The sequence below is a fragment of the Nerophis ophidion genome, linkage group LG05, assembly GCF_033978795.1.
Source record: "Nerophis ophidion isolate RoL-2023_Sa linkage group LG05, RoL_Noph_v1.0, whole genome shotgun sequence".
NCBI classification, from domain to species: Eukaryota; Metazoa; Chordata; class Actinopteri; order Syngnathiformes; family Syngnathidae; genus Nerophis; species Nerophis ophidion.
The window spans coordinates 55,909,982-55,927,277 of NC_084615.1; the positions used below are offsets into that span (position 1 = coordinate 55,909,982).

General features: G+C 40.6%; 2 protein-coding genes across 7 annotated transcripts in view; one reads left to right on the forward strand and one right to left on the reverse strand.

Annotated features, from left to right (window-relative positions):
* The first annotated feature begins 908 nt into the window (after nt 1-908).
* Nucleotides 909-17,296, forward strand: part of slc7a11 (solute carrier family 7 member 11) — a 65,576-nt gene continuing 49,188 nt past the window's right edge. The window contains exon 1 of the mRNA XM_061901555.1: nt 909-1,292. Coding sequence (XP_061757539.1) covers nt 1,052-1,292 — 241 coding nt within the window. The 5' untranslated portion in view covers nt 909-1,051. The remainder of the gene's footprint in view (nt 1,293-17,296) is intronic.
* LOC133553404 (trichohyalin-like) overlaps nt 4,398-17,296 on the reverse strand; it is a 25,405-nt gene continuing 12,506 nt past the window's right edge. Inside the window, exons 1-4 of one of the 6 annotated variants that reach the window (XM_061901556.1) lie at nt 9,512-9,590; nt 9,333-9,393; nt 8,253-8,439; nt 4,398-8,026 (exon numbers count right to left, since the gene is read on the reverse strand). In XM_061901556.1, coding sequence (XP_061757540.1) covers nt 6,095-7,120 — 1,026 coding nt within the window. In that variant the 5' untranslated portion in view covers nt 7,121-8,026; nt 8,253-8,439; nt 9,333-9,393; nt 9,512-9,590 and the 3' untranslated portion in view covers nt 4,398-6,094. Of the gene's footprint in view, nt 8,027-8,252; nt 8,440-9,332; nt 9,394-9,468; nt 9,616-17,296 lie in introns of those variants that run through there. The other 5 variants (XM_061901559.1, XM_061901557.1, XM_061901560.1 and 2 more) reach the window with 5 other exon arrangements.

Sequence of the window (17,296 nt, forward strand, 5' to 3'; positions counted from 1 at the left end):
AGAGTCCCGGTTCACCCGATGTTTGATGCACAACACTACTGACACACCCTGTATGCAAAATTCAGGCCAAGAATTTGAATATGTAAACATTTTTTGCCTAAAATCTGTTTAAATTGTAACAGATAAGATTTTAATCTGAAAACTACAGAAGCTCAAATATCAAAATATCCATCCGTCCATCCATTTTCTACCGCTTGTCCCGTTCGGGGTTGCTGGGGGTGGTGGAGCTTATCTCAGCTGCATTCGGGCGGAAGGCGAAGTACACCCTGGACAAGTCGCTACCTCATCGCTGGGCCAACACAGATAGACAGACAACATTCACACTCACATTCACACACTAGGGCCAATTTAGTGTTGCCAATCAACCTATCCCCAGGTGCATGTTTTTGGAGGTGGGACGAAGCCGGACTACCCGGAGGCAACCCACGCAGTCACGGGGAGAACATGCAAACTCCACAGAGAAAGATCCCGAGCCCGGGATTGAACCAATGACTACTCAGTCAGGACCTTCGTATTGTGAGGCGCATGCACTAAGCCCTCTTCCACCGTGCTGCCCATATCAAAATATATTGAAAGTAAAAAATGGAAACAAATGTTTTATCCAAACAAATTATCAATGGATCACAATCATATTCAACATGTGCACTTATTTTTTTTCAATGCACTGATTGCAAATCAACATTTTTTTTTTACATTTCAAAGTCGTATTTTTCATCATTTGTGGCCCAAACATAGCTTCATATTTAAGGTTCTTTAAAATGTGAAGAAATAGAAGAATTAACAAACATGGTTGTTTTAGTAGAGCTGCTATTGCTGGGATCTCCATAAAGAAGGAGGGCCGACAGAAAGAGAGAGAGAGAGAGAGAGAGAGAGAAAGAGAGAGAGAGAACTGCCCCCCACCCCCAATGGAGTTTACTTTTTTTTGCAACTCTGCCCATAAAGTGACCTTGAGCTCAGTTTGTTTCAGCGAGACAACACACACCTTGTCTCTTCTGAGAAGTGTGTGACTGTGTTTGTGCCTGTGTGTGTGTGGGTGTGTGTGTGTCATTGGATGGGAAAGATGAACAGAAGATCCACTAAAGAAAAGGATGCTAATGGACATCCAAGTGCGTCCAAAAGCAAGAAGGTGGAACTGGGGAAGAAAGTTACTTTGCTCTCAGGGATCTCCGTCATCACGGGCACCATCATTGGTGCTGGCATCTTCATCTCTCCAAAGGGAATCCTCCAACATTCGGGGAGCGTTGGAATGTCTTTGATTGTGTGGATTGCTTGTGGTGTGCTTTCACTCTTTGGTGAGTTTCACTTGTTCATGTTTTGTGTAGCAGAAGTCATAGTTAACTTGTCAAAAGGGTTGTTCGGAAACAAGTGATCACTGAAACAGGTTTACATGAAAATAATCATCAGTATGGAAAGCAAAAACAGATTTTGGTTATGAAACAACCGATTAAAAAGCTAAACAAAATATATCATGACGTTGCAACACTGAAAACTAATACCAGCGGTGGAGACCGTCACATTTATTTAAAGGGGAACTGCACTTTTTGGGAATTTTGCCGATCGTTCACAATCATTATTAAACACGTATTTTTGTTTATTTTTACGATTTTATAGATGATAAAAACGCTTGAAAGATGTGGCTAATGGGAGTCACCATTGTAGCCTTCAAAGCCCTTTAAAACAACTTCAAAACCCTCCATTAACGTCTAATATACACACTGCAAGTCTATATATACAGTGGGGCAAAAAAGTATTTAGTCAGCCACCGATTTTGTAAGTTCTCCCACTTAAAATGATGACAGAGGTCTGTAATTTTCATCATAGGTACATTTCAACTGTGAGAGACAGAATGTGAAAAAAAATCCAGGAATTCACATTGTGGGAATTTCATAGAATTTATTTGTAAATTATGGTGGAAAATAAGTATTTGGTCAACCATTCAATGCTCTCACTGATGGAAGGAGGTTTTGGCTCAAAACCTCACGATACATGGCCCCATTCATTCTTTCCTTAACACGGATCAATCGTCCTGTCCCCTTAGCAGAAAAACAGCCCCAAAGCATGATGTTTCCACCCCCGTGCTTCACAGTAGGTTTGGTGTTCTTGGGATGCAACTCAGTATTCTTCTTCCTCCAATCACGACGAGTTGAGTTTATACCAAAAAGTTGTATTTTTGTTTCATCTGACCACATAACATTGTCCCAATTCCTTGCTGTATCATCCATGTATCCATTTTGGTATAAACTCAACTTGTTGTGTTTGGAGGAAGAAGAATACTGAGTTGCATCCCAAGAACACCATAACTACTGTGAAGCATGGGGGTGGAAACATCATGCTTTGGGGGTGTTTTTGTGCTAAGGGGACAGGACGATTGATCCGTGTTAAGGAAAGAATGAATGGGGCCATGTATCGTGAGATTTAGAGCCAAAACCTCCTTCCATCAGTGAGAGCTTTGAATGGTTGACCAAATACTTATTTTCCACCATAATTTACAAATAAATTATTTAAAATTCCTACAATGTGAATTCCTGGATTTTTTTTTCACATTCTGTCTCTCACAGTTGAAGTGTACCTATGATGAAAATTACAGACCTCTGTCATCATTTTAAATGGGAGAACTTGCAAAATCGGTGGCTGACTAAATACCTTTTTGCCCCACTGTAATGTAGAGTGTCCTGGGCCTGACGTTAAAGTGCATCCAGCAGTGGAGGCTCCTCTATGGTGTCTTGGGGCACTCCTGCTACTACTGTTACTCCAGGTGGCCCTTGGCAAAGGCCTAGTACCTGACTGCCCCCAAGCCAGGGATACGGTGAAGACCTCAACGGTGGAGCAGGCGGAAGACGGTAGATTTAAGAACTATCGCAAGGGCTGCAATGGCGGGGAAGGCTGCAGCAGAAAAGGGTCCCTAGTCATCTTTGACTCCATGCCATTGGACCCTGACCTGTGGTGACTGTCTGTGCACCAGTCTCCCGACGTTAAACAAAGTCACGCACAAGCATCCTCCATAAAGGGATACACCCCTACCAGGAGCATCGTCATACTCGTTCGAGCGACCGCCGATGATGATGATGATGATGATGATATAATGTAGTAACAGAAACCTTCATAACAATATGTAATATGTACAATATTTACCGTAATTTGGTCATTTTAATTATTTCCGAGACTGATTTCCGCTCGTTGCACTTCTGGCACCAAATGTGTGTTCCTACTTTCGGAAACAAACACAAGTTTTTTTGTAATCATGGCAGACGTGGTAACAGACAACAAAGACGACTATTTTTGCACTAATGAGGATTCTCAACCTATCTCATTGAATCTGAATATATGGAGGATGAAATTCTGCTTTTAGAAGCCAGCACGAAGAAGAGGGAAAATCGTTGGGGCAGACGGAAGCCGAGGGAATGAGGTCGGGACACAAAGCTCTAAATGTGCAACATGAAACTTAGCTATTTAGATATGGAGTGCTTACCCAAATAAACTGGAAAAAAGTCCCCCAGCCAGCTGGAACAAACAGACAACTGTCCATCAAGTGAGTCACTTAAATATTGATCTTTATACACGCAGTACGTCATGCATGTTATTACAAGTACGTACACTGTCTAGCTAGCTGTGTACGAACAAAACTTGAAATGTGGGCTAACACTTTGCAGATACTGTAATATGATTGTTCACGTTTTTGAGTCAGTAAGAAATGTGAGTGTGAATGTTGTCTGTCTATCTGCGTTGGCCCTGCGATGAGGTGGCGACTTGTCCGGGTGTATCGCGCCTTTTAACCGAGTGCAACTGGTATAGGCTCCAGCACTCCCGTGGCCCCGAGAGGGACAAGCGGTAGAAAATGGATGGATGGAAGATTGGTGTCTTATCACATTGTGTTGTGCAATCCAAACTCAAATGCGTTTCGTGCTGATGTAGAAGCTAGCTTATCTCTTTCCGTAGCTGGCTTACCGAAGCATGCCGATGTGTTATTACGCTGGAAAAAGAGTTCCTCAGTGTTTGCTCTTACAATAACAATGTCGCTACAGCTTGGTTATCAAGCAGGTTTCGGAATGTAAATGAAGTATTGTTGATGTTTTTTGAATGCCTTTTTTAAGTGATTTAGAATGTATTGCTACCATTAGCTGCATTGTTAGCCACCAAGAACGATACATTTTTTACAAGTTAGAATGCAAAAAAAAGAAAAAACGTTTATTCTCGTCTCTCATAGTGATTGTGAATGATAGGCAGAATTGCCAAAAAGTGTAGTTCCCCTTAGAGAAAACCTGAAATAAATCAAGAAACTAAACAGTGACAGTCAGTAACAGTTTCATTTTTAGATCAGGAAGTGTAAAAACCTCTCTGAATTCTGAGGAAACAGTCATGAAATAATACAAAAAAAACACACCAAAAAACACTCCGACTTGGTTGCACCACCTCTGGCTTTTATAACGGTTTGCAGTCTCTGAGGCATGGACTTCACAAATAATAAACAGTACTCTTCATCAGTCTTGCTCCAACTTTCTCTGATTGCGGTTGTCAAATCTGTTTTGCAGTCTTGTCAGGATGGATACTTTATTAATCTCCAAAATAAATTCACATTTCCAGCAGCATAGAAAAACACAAGATTTAAAAAATACAATAAAATAAATTAAAAAGCACTAAAATAGCATAACATGCTGAAGAATATACCCGTGCCAGACAGACACAGTGAACAACTAAAAACACAAAATGAAGCCCTTAAAAGATAATTTTTAAAATATATACAAAACAACTCTGGTTTCATCGGGGAAAAAATGTCAGTGTGCAAAAACACAAAAAACAGTGTGCAATTCTGTATAGCAGCTGGGTCTGTATGCAGATGACCTTCAGTTATATTTCTCATTTAACCCTAATAGGGCATGCTCGATGATTGTCTGACTGAAGTTAAAGACTGGATGGCTCGTAATGCTCTTTATCGAGGATGTAGTTGTGGTTTGTGCAGCCCTTTGACACACTAGTGATTTAGGGCAATATAAATAAAAATTGATTGATTGATCTGAATTATTCCAAAACGGAGGTGTTAATCATTGCCCCTAACACTTCAACTTCTAACGTAGGCAGCTGCTTAGGGTCCCTTGGTGCAAATGTGCACTCCAGTCTGAGAAATCTTGGGGTCACATTTAACCACACCATGCTTTTTGATGACCACGTCGAAAGTTTAACTGGCTCCTGCCTGTTTTTTCCACCTTATAAACATTTCTAAATCTCAGATCTATAGTTTCCATCCATCCATCCTTTTTCTGCCGCTTATTCCCTTTTGGGGTCGTGGGGGGCGCTGGTGCCTATCTCAGCTACAATCGGGCAGAAAGCGGCGTACACCCTGGACAAGTCGTCACCTCATCACAGAGATCTATAGTTTCTCATTCTAAACTAGAAATGATCATTCATGCTGTAGTTGTATTGTCGCTCTATTGCGATTCACTCTTCACCTGTCTCAACTAAACATCTATAGGTCACCTAAGGGAGTAGGTTTGATTTTGAGATTGGTGGGGACACAAAAGTGTTCCAAGGCAGCACTCTGAAAGTTTACTTTTTTTTTTACATTAGCAATCATGATTTCACGTCATGCAGATGTTATAGGGTAAAGCAACTAAAATGAAAGCAAAGGAGACAACTTCGAAGAGTTCTCATCTTTACTCTTTAGTGTAGGGCTGTAGTGCAACTGTCCATCATACTGTCAATTAACATAGCCTACTGTCCATCAACAACATCAGAAATACATTAATTAAATACAACATTGTAAATAAACATAAATTAACTGTTATAATATTTTCCCCAACTTGTGTTTAAATCACTCACAATTTTTCCCTTCATCTACCGGTACTTCTTTCTATTGCTGCTTTTGTACTGTAAATACAAGCAGATTACTGTCCACTGGTTGTTCCTAATTGAAAGAGCCAAACACATGCCTCCGCCGGTCTGTAACAGAAATGAACTGCTTGCAGATTTCTCCCAGGTCAGTATTGTCCAGTTTTCCCTGATGGACATGGCACACAGCAATATTGTTCAGTCTTACTTGTGTCATGGTGGTTCTAAGCTATGTTTTAAGTCTCCTAAGAGCACTGAAACTTCTTTCAGCCTAAGCTGATGAAACTGGGATGACTAAAAGCAGCCTAATAAGGGATTCAACTTGATCAAACAAGCCTCTCACATCAACTGTCAAACCTGTCATTATGTCAGCAAATTCAGCACTAGATTTGAAAGTGTATTTGGACATAAACATGGCTAGTTGGACCTTTAATCTGTCCCTGTTTAGCTCTGGGTATTGATCAACAATGTCCTTCACTTCTCCAGTCAGGAGAGTTTCCTCCAGCTTCTGCAAAACATCTAGATCTGGTTGGTTGAACCTCTCCTCAAACTGAATATGCACACTATCTAACATTTTGTAGAACTCTGTTCTATAATGCTCCTCAGCTGACTTGGGAGTGTGCTGGCTAACCTCACTCTTGTATCGTTTTGGTGGCTTTCTTTGATGAGGAATCTGGATGGGCTCAATCCCAAGAGAATCAACCATTGCCACTGCTTTCTCAAAAACCTCATGAAAGCTCTCCTCACTTATTTTGCCATCTACAGTAGATCTGACACAATCTACGGCACTTCTCATCCCTGCAACAGTTTCAGTCCTTTTTTGTAGAGATGTGCTCAGACACTCCAGCTCCTCTATCACTTCTAATGCCAGACAAAGTACAAGCACAGTTTTCCCTTTCTCAAACCTCTCTTGCAGACCATTTGCTCTCATGCCTGTGTTAGACCTACTTGATGCCATCTCCTCCAAGCTAGACAAAACACGTTCATACTGAGACAGTACTGCTCTGATTGCTTTTCCTCTTACTGTCCACCTGGTTGGGCAAATTGGTCTGAGTGACTTCACTGGTCCTTCTGAACTTACTGCTGAAGAAAATATGTTTTTGAATTTTCCAGATTGTTTGCTTAATGTTCCTAGCTCATGCACCCACTGCAAGGAATCATTTATCAAAGGACTGGCTCTGCATGCAGACTGTGTGATCAGGTTAAGACAGTGTGCCCCACAACGCACAAACAATGCTAATGGTTGCCACTCACACTGGTTCAGTTCTGCTTGTGCTCCACAATATTTGCCTGACATATTCGCAGCACCATCATATGTCTGGGCTCTTAACCCAGAAATGGAAATATTGAGCCTCAAAAGGACATCTCAAGCCATTTTTGCGATCTCAACTCCAGTGGTACAAGGGACCTCATACAAACCAATAAAAACCTCATGTGGTACCAGTTCATGGTCCACATATCTTAAACAAATGGACTCTTGCTCTGTTCCTGAGACATCTTGTGTGCCATCAATAATGAGCGAGTACTGCAAAACTGGAAGCAACTGGATGGACTGTGCAATACTCCTGACAATACAGTTTCTTAACATTTGCAAAATCTCATTTTGCACTTGAGGAGAGGTATAGTCATGACGGCGAGTTAGCCAAGCACGGAGACGTGCATCATCCTTGGCTAAATTGGCTTTGAATTTCAAAAGCTGAAATAGATTGCTATCTTGTGCCTCATGGCCTCTCAGTGCTATGCCCTGCCTGGCAAGGTACTGTATTGATCACACAATATTTTGCAGGCAGTGCCTTGCATCATCTTGTTGTTGGGCCCATGCACTTGAGACCTGTGTATCTATTGGGCTTCTCTCCTGAGCACTAACTGTCATGGCATGGTGGTGGGATTTGCTGTTTTGATGCCGCTGAAAACTGGCAAGTGCATTCTTCCAATTACTGAATCCTTTTGATGAAAAAGCAGGGTCTGCCTTTTTGGACAGTTCACTTTTCTTTATGGTGTATGTTTTCACACAGTGAAAACACAGAACACACTTGATGGAGGAGCTATAGTGCAACCATGGATACTGCTTGTACCGACTTGCTTGGAAATGGAGAATCCTGTTTGATAGCTGTTGAGCTGGAATGTTTTTTGGGTCAGGTTAGTTTGGCTTGTCCAGAATATCCTCCTGATTACTGCCACTCTCTCCAGGTGGATCAGTTTCCTTAGAAATAAACCACAATATAAATTTGACAACTGTATCCATGTAGCAACTACTGTAAACACATACACACTAGTAATACATGAGGCATCTCATGAACACCAGACTTGATATAAAGCTCTGATTTTAAAGCCACATAGGTGAAGCATTGCTATTCAGACCATCACACTAACATTTGTCACAGTGCTGAATCTCATGACTAACATAATCCATCATTATTTTACCTCACCTGTGAATTTGCAGCCTCTCTTTCAGCTTCTCTTCCTTCATCTGCTGCAGCCTCTCATTCTCTACCTCCTCCTGCTTCTCTTCCTTCAGCTGCTCCAGCCTCTCCTTCTCTACTTCCTCCTGCCTCTCTTCCTCTAAACTTCTCTGGCCTCTCCTCCATCTCCTCCAGCCTCTCTGCTGTCTGTCACCTTACAAAAAAAGATGTTGATGCATGACAGATACATTAGGGACAATGACCATAGAGCTTGATGGTACAGTTACTGCCTGATCAAAAAGGCTTTTACTAAATATTAATATTACTTAGTATTAATTAATTATATTTTATAATTGTAAAATCACATGATCATCTAGTGAGGTTTTATTGTATTTCCACCACAAAGTTTTGTTCATTGGTATTTTCAAACCGTTGCTCACTTCTACACAAATACATGAAACTAAAAAAGTAATTTAAAAAAATAAAACAGAAAGGTGAAATCCGGCGATCTGATTGGCTGTTAACCGTGGTTTAAATATTGAGCACGGCTACTATTCTAAAGCCTTACCACAGCGTAGGCTATCACTCCCCCTCAGGCACGTATGACTGGTATGAATGGAAGTTGTTGTCATGTATCCATGACAACGGACTGTTGCAGTCCGTAGTAAAAGACAGCTGATGTTTTTACGATGTTAAAAAACGGACTAAAGTAGTTGAATTCACATGTTTAAGGTTAACTTTCACCTCCGAGGAGGGTTAACTATGGTAGAGGGGACTGAGCATTGACTTTCACCTGAAAAAAAAGCGGAGGAAAAGACGAGATGCAGTGCTAATTTGGAGCTAACGTCTGGATAGGTGGGACTATTTTTTCCACAGTGAGGCTATTTTATTGGATAACATGTTTTTCTGGTTGAATAAAACTATATTAAATTGATTGAGTATTCCTATTTCATATCGCCTTTATTGGTAACCGTTTTATAAAAGCAATATATCACTCCAGTCCATGGTATATGCTCATTATAGCACTCTAAGGGGCGTAACTGGAGTGATATATTGTTTAAGTATTCAATATTGTTTTCGCCTCTATACACCCTTGAAGTAACTTACAGTTTGACTCCTAAAGAAGTCTCTTATATCCAGTTTTCTTTTCTTTGACATCCTTCAAAACCTACAGCACACACGCACACAAACAGACACCAACACAATGTAAACACACCACTGATATTAAAATACATCTAGCTACCGTGTGCCAGGAACAACAAATGCCGAACATGTTGACAATTTACACCGAGTTGCACTGCCTCTCGTCCGGTCGCTAGCTACCAGCATGTAGATTAGCTTTTACAAGCAGAGAGAGTGACAGCGGGGACAGCCAGTCACACGTAAGTTAGCATGAAACCGGCAACCAATCAGGTGACAGCAGGGACAGCCAATTACACGTAAGTTAGCATGAAACCGGCAACCAATCAGGGAAGGATATTTAGGTTAGAGGCGGGACTTCTAGCAGAGACCGACATTTAACCCTTTCTGTGCCATAATCATTGACTAAACATTACGGGCAGCGGTTGTATTGATAGTGACTACACAGTAGCGGCTGGATATTGGTAGGGACGTGTCCCCAGCGTCCCTACCCAATTCTACGCCCTTGAGCTCACCTGTAATTTGACCAGAACGCTGCCTCGAGGCAAGATGTCAAGAATTCAATCATATTCCTTTCATTTTAGCATCCTTCCACTAGATACATGTTAAGTTAAAGTACCATTGATAGTCACACACACACACATACACAAGCACACACACACACTCACACACACCCATGCACGCACGCACACACACACATACACACAAGGTGTGGTGAAGTTTATCTCTGTATTTCACCCATCTCCTTGTTCTACCCGATGGGAGGTGAGGGTAGCAGTGAGCAGCATTGGCGGCCGCGCCTTGAAGTCATTTTGGTAAATTTAAGAAGGTAATGGGTCCCATTTTTATAGTCTTTGGTATGACTCGGCTGGGATTTGAACTCACGACCTACCGATCTCAGGGCGGACAATCTAACCACAAGGCCACTGAATTCAGGATACAGTACAAAAATCTATTACTTACAGGGTTGATAAAGCCTTTTTGCCAGTCGACCCTAAATGGTGGGATTCACTCTCATGAGCTGGGAGTTGTGCTCCTTCTGTTGACATTTTAAAAAGGCAGTGACAAACACATTGGTTTAAAGGCCTACTGAAACCCACTACTACTGACCACGCAGTCTGATAGTTTATATATCAATGATGAAATCTTAACATTGCAACACATGCCAATACGGCCTTTTTAGTTTACTAAATTACAATTTTAAATTTCCCGCAGTTTCTTGTTGAAAACGTTGTGGAATGATGACGCGTATGATGACGCGTGTTTGTGATGTTATTGGTTGGAGGGGACATATTAGCCCAGCACCACTTACGGCTAAAAGTCGTCTCTTTTCATTGCATAATTACACAGTAATTTGGACATCTGTGTTCCTGAATCTTTTGCAATTTGTTCAATTATTAATGGAGACGTCAAATTAGAATGCTGTTGGTGGAAAGCGGTGGATTGCAGCTGCCTTTAGCACCGAAACACAGCCGGTGTTTCTTTCTTGTGAAGCTTTAACACAGAGCGGTCAAGTGAACATGTTTCTCTACGTCAACCAGCAAGTTTTTGGATGGGAAAATTGTGATATTAATTCGGCTCTTACCGGAGACTTCCTGTAGCTGTCAAAAAGGCAGCTGTGATCTTGACTCCTCCATTGGCTTCTCTGAGAGACCGCAGCCATCCGACTTTCAGGTATGACAGTAATCTCACTAAAATACTATCAACACAATAAGCAGATAAGGGATTTTCCAGAATTATCCTATTAAATGTGTCTAATTACTGCCGCCGCCTGGAGCCGTCGATTTTTTTTTTTTTTAGCGCCTCACTAACTTTTCTCATCCACGAATCTTTCATCCTCGCTCAAATTAATAGGGAAATTGTTGCTTTCTCGGTCCGAATTGCTCTTACTGCTGGTGGCTCACATTATAAATAATGTGAGGATGTGAGGAGCCCTCACACCGGTGACGTCACGCGCACATCATCTGCTACTTCCGGCACAGGCAAGGCTTTTTTATTAGCAGCAAAAAGTTGAGAAATTTATCGTCGATGTTCTCTACTTAATCCTTTCAACAAAAATATGGCAATATCCCGAAATGATCAAGTATGACACATAAAATAGATCTGCTATCCCCGATTAAATAAGAACATCTCATTTCAGTAGGCCTTTAAGTGTGCATTCGCAATATATTCCATTTTTTTAATTTTAATATATTATTTTAAATAATATTTTAAATATTATCATATTCATCTTACTATTTGGGCTGCGTGGCTTGGTTGATAAAGCGTCTGCGCCAGCAACTTCCAGGTTCAATTCCTGCTTCCCCCAACCTAGTCACTGCCGTTGTGTCCTTGGGCAAGACATTTTATCCACCTGCTCCCAGTGCCACTCACACTGGTTCAAATATAGCCTAAAAATAACGGGGTTCACTATGTCAAGCACTTTGAGTCTCGAGAGGAAAAATATAATTCACTTTTTTGAAATGTTTCTGCATCATGCTCTATGCTTGTTTTGATTGTACGGTCTGTATTGTAAGCATGTGAAGAAGCATTTTGTGAGTGCTCTCTGTGAGAACTGCTTGAGAAACTAAAATCTACTTACTAAGGCCTGTACGAGGTACACAAAGCAGACGGCGGTCAGCCTGACCTAACAGGACAGTGAAAAGACAACAGACCTACCAAGTAAGCAGGCGGTGGGCAATTGAGTACCCTATAAGTCAGAGTTTCTTAACCATAGACCAATTTGGATTGATTAATTGAAACTTTTATTAGTAGATTGCACAGTACAGTACATATTCTGTACAATTGACCATTAAATGGTAACACCCAAAAGAGTTTTTCAACTTGTTTAAGTTGGGGTCCATGTTAATCAATTCATTGTCGGGCAGCCAAAATATATCAGTTTCAGCTGTGGTTTGTACGTACTACTCTGATGTAATACAATTTTCCACAACTTGTGACAGTAAAGACAGCATCATCCATCCATCCATTCATTTTCAACCGCTTGCCCCTTTCGAGGCCACGGGGGGTGCTGAAGCCTACCACAGCTGGAAATGGGGCCGAAGGCGGGGTATATTGTGAACAAATCACAGTCAAACATTAGAAAAATGTGTGGAGTGCAAAATGATGCTCGAAAGCAAGCCCAAAACTATGTTCCATTGAAAATATGAACCATTACACACGGTGCTCAACAATCTGTCAAAATGTTTTAGTACAACTCTAATAAGCTATGAAGCCACACCGCTTGATGGAATGTCTGTGGTTTACGGCTTGTGTAGTCAGGCATACTGTGCTTCAACCTACAGTGTGGCAAGAGTATTTAGTCAGCCAGCGATTGTGCAAGTTCTCCCACTTAAAATGATGACAGAGGTCTGTAATTTCCGTCATAGGTACACTTCAACTGTGAGAGACAGAATGTGAAAAAAAAATCCAGGAATTCACATTGTAGGAATTTAAAATAATTTATTTGTAAATTATGGTGGAAAATAAGTATTTGGTCAACCATTCAAAGCTCTCACTGATGGAAGGAGGTTTTGGTTCAAAATCTCACGATACATGGCCCCATTCATTCTTTCCTTAACACGGATCAATCGTCCTGTCCCCTTAGCAGAAAAACAGCCCCATAGTATGATGTTTCCACCCCCATGCTTCACAGTAGGTATGGTGTTCTTGGGATGCAACTCAGTATTCTTCTTCTTCCAAACAGGACGGATACATGGATGATAAGGCAGAGGATTGGGAGACTGTCAAGTGGTCAGATGAAACCAAAATAGAACTTTTTGGTATAAACTCAACAAAGATGACGGGGGAAAGAACGCTGTCAAAGTGGAGCCACGTAAATAAGACCACCCACAAAACGGCACATCTTGAAGAGTCGGTCAGAAAGCGGCTTGAAGATAAACATAATCTATGCAAAATTTTCACCAAAGAACTACCATTACATGTTATGTAGATCAGAAGGAAGTGTTTTCAATTTAAGACACAAATCATAATATGACCCCTTTAATGCGCCTATAAAGCCCCTAATAAAACATCCAAACACCTCCATTAGGGTTTTATATACATGACGTTAGTGATACGCATTTTTTAATATAATTTTATATTTACGTATTTTAATTATTTTAAGCATGTGTGATGCCTTCACAATGTGAAATATATGTTTTTTTGTCAATCAGTTTTTATTGACAAAAGTTATAACCAGTTTCCATCCATGTTAGTGTAAAGACAGAGATGAAGAGCGGTACTAATGTGTATTGAAGTAGTTTCCCGTAGGTCCCTTTTTAGGTGTGGGTACTCCCCCCCCCCCCCCCCCCCAACCCCCCCCCCCCCCAGATGAAACTTGGGAAGCTTCAAGAATTGTTCGTGTCTTCACTCTTCCTAAACTTTGCCTGTGTTTTCCAGGTTAGTAATGTTATGAAATATCTCAAATGTAAACATTTGATAACTAAACACCCTACATTTCAAATGTAATATAGTTCAGCGACATAGATTGATTTGTAAAAGAGTCTATTACTCAAGATGTTTCTGTAACAACACTGTATAGAAATGTGAATATACAGAAGTATATACCATTATAATAGCTATTGTGCTATGGAGAAGATATGTTTTGAGAATGTAATATTGAATTTAGAGAATAATAATTATATTGTTATTGTGGATTAAAGGAAATATATGCAATGTGTAATAAAGAGAGGAAACTTGGGAAGCTTCAAGAATTGTTTGTGTCTTCACTCTTCCTAAACATTGCCTGTGTTTTCCAGGGGTAAGACTATGAACACAACCTTTTGTCTACTGAACTCACATCCCTGTGAGACCTGTAACACATATGTTAATTTAGAAAACGCATCACAATGTTTGTTTTTTTTCTTCTTCATCACTGATTATTACTCACTGCAGACTTCATGAGAGCCAACGAACATTATAAAACCTGACTTACTGCTGTTACTAGGACACCGACTGCGAGGATGCTCATATATTCCCATTTAGATGAAGAATGACCATAATCCTTGCAAAGAAACGGGGTAGGGGGTCAGAAACAACCAAGCGCCTTTTCGTGTCGTTCTCGCCAGTTTCTGGTCCTAAATGGCTGTCAAAGTTTACCAACTGGTCGGAATACCTACTCAGATGTCTTCTTTCTAGGTGAGGCATGAGCTATGATCTAGAAAAAACATTCAGAGAGGAAGCGAGGAACCAACAGACCACTCGATGATGTAAACGTAGGCACACACGCAAGTAATTACGGCAATGCTATAAATAGTTCTGCTGCGTTAGCGCTTAAAATAACAATACCACCAATACTTGCTTAATATTCAAGTCACGAAATCTAAATGGAGTATTTTTGTTTGCGGTTTTTGAACTGATATTTATTGGATTTTATTTGCGAAATAATGGAGCTCCCATTTATTCCGCTGTTAGCAGACTTTTATTTTACGTTTATTTAATATTTAGAATGCAAACAAACAAACAAAAAAATCCATCCGTCATCATGTCTATCTTAATGATTGAGAACAATAGGCAAAATTCCCCCCAAATTACAGTTCCCCCTTAAGCAAGGTGTTGCCATGTCGCAAACGCGCCTCGAAGGAGTGACTTCAGACTGTCAGCAGATTGCGTCAAAGCAACTTTATGGATTATTGTATTACTTAAATTTTTCACTTATTTGAGTGGATTGTTATTAGCCTGTGGATTAATGGATTGCTATGAGGATGGTTGATGAAGCGCGGTAGCGGTGGTCGTGAATTAAGTGCCGTTCACTTGAAAGCCACTTAAGCGTGCGTGACTGTGTGGTGTTGCTTTCTATTTGTAATTATTACAAGGCGGTTATTACAAGCTGGTCACGTGTTTGCAGCGGCAGCTGAAACTAATGTGACAATGTTTCATAATTAACATAGTCAACTCGATAAAAAAATACCGATAGCAGTAACATTAATCCAGAATCCAAAAATACCGGTAGTTGGTATACATCCCTATTTATGAGCCCCTATATACAGCATATTTGGTTGGTACTATGGTTTATTTGTTAAATGAATAATAATCCTTGTGAAAAACATGGTTTCATATAATAATAATAATAATAATGGATTAGATTTATATCGTGCTTTTCTATTGTTAGATACTCAAAGCGCTCACAGAGAAGTGGGAACCCATCATTCATTCACACCTGGTGGTGGTAAGCTACATTTGTAGCCACAGCTGTCCTGGGGTAGACTGACGGAAGCGTGGCTGCCAGTTTGCGCCTACGGCTCCTCCGACCACCACCAATCATTCATTTAATAATTTGACAAGGTTGTAAACTGTAAGTAGGTTGGATATAGTTATTGAATATGATTAAAATCAGGAGTAAGATTACTAATTCAGTGTTGATATTTCAGTATGCCCCGTACCCCTCTTTTTTGGAAATGTGGGGCCCTGAGGACAAAAAGGTTAAAAAAAAACCCTGCTAGATAAGAATGTGTACTATATCCTTAAATTAACTACAGTATATCGTGAAATGAGCAAGGATGCCAAAACGAGAGTAATAATAATTGGATTATTGTCTCTGAGGAGAAATTTGTCTTGGACATCAAGACACAGCGTTTTACATATATACATACATACAGTTCTTCTGACAATACAGTGACGACAGTGAACAGTGCGCAGGTATGTCTTTTAGTTATGAGATCACACATTACACTCCCCCCGTATTGCACACCTCCCGTATTGCACTATCCAAATATTGCACTCCTTATTATCGCATCAGGTTATTACAGTAGTTTTATCATTACGTGCTTTGATTGCCAGCGGGACAAAGGAAAATTTATACCTGTTGAGTTTGTATGTTGCTGTTCTGTACCGTTTACCATGTGGCATCAACACAATTTCACTATGAAGTATGTGGTGTGGGTCACGGGTGATTTTAAGACCCTGCTTCCTCACGGTCTTGTCGAGTATTTCTTGAAGGGAATTATTTTACCAGCGCACTTGATAAGGTTTTGAAGTTGGGTTTTGAGTTTGACAGACAGATTTTCAAACCATGTGGTAATGCTATAACGGATGACAAATTTAATGTTTGCCATATAAAACAATACCATGATATTGCTTGCCACACCGTGGACCTTGAGCCTCCTTATAAAGTGCAGGAGCAAACTGTCATAATGTGGTTTTCGCAGCTTACTGCAAGGTTTGTTCTCCCGGGATGCAAACGGACTACTCCAGACAAGGCTTGCAGGTAGGAACATATTTATTAATTAATTTAACCTACACATCACAAAGACTTGAACCAAACAAAAGAAGTGCGTGCCATTCACAAGAGAAGCTAACGAACAAAAAAACTTAACGCAGGAAACATAGAAGCTAAACACTTGACATGGACTATGGCATGGAAAAAACAAGGCTTACTGTGGCATGAAACAAATAACACTTACGTGGACACGGCATGAATCGAACAACTAGCATAGTCTTGGAATCGGACATGAAAACGAGCAGCATGAACTATAGTATCGCATGAAACAAGCAATGACGCCAGGACCACCGACTGGTAGAGACAGGCTTAAATAATGGTCTCTTGATTAGAGCAGGTGCGTACCCTGAACACCAGAGGCAGGTGAAACAAATACGTCGCCATGGTTACTAAAACAAACAAGGGTGCACAAAAACAGGAACTAATGGAGTCTAAAACTAACAGAACATAACAAAAACATGATCCGGACCACAGATCATGACACAAACAGAGTTAACTCTGTTGGCCCAAGTTAACTGGGAATCAAAACAAATACCAAAGTACTTATAGGAGGACACCTGCTCCACTCTCTCCCCATGGAAAATGATCGGGCTGTAAGTAGTATGACTGAATTCAAGATATCTTGTCATGAGCCTAGCGGCAGCGTTTAGTTCTAATTGCAGGCGAGCTATAGATGTTTTGTTGAGATATGTCAGGGGTAGGGAACCTATGGCTCTTAAGCCAGATGTGGCTC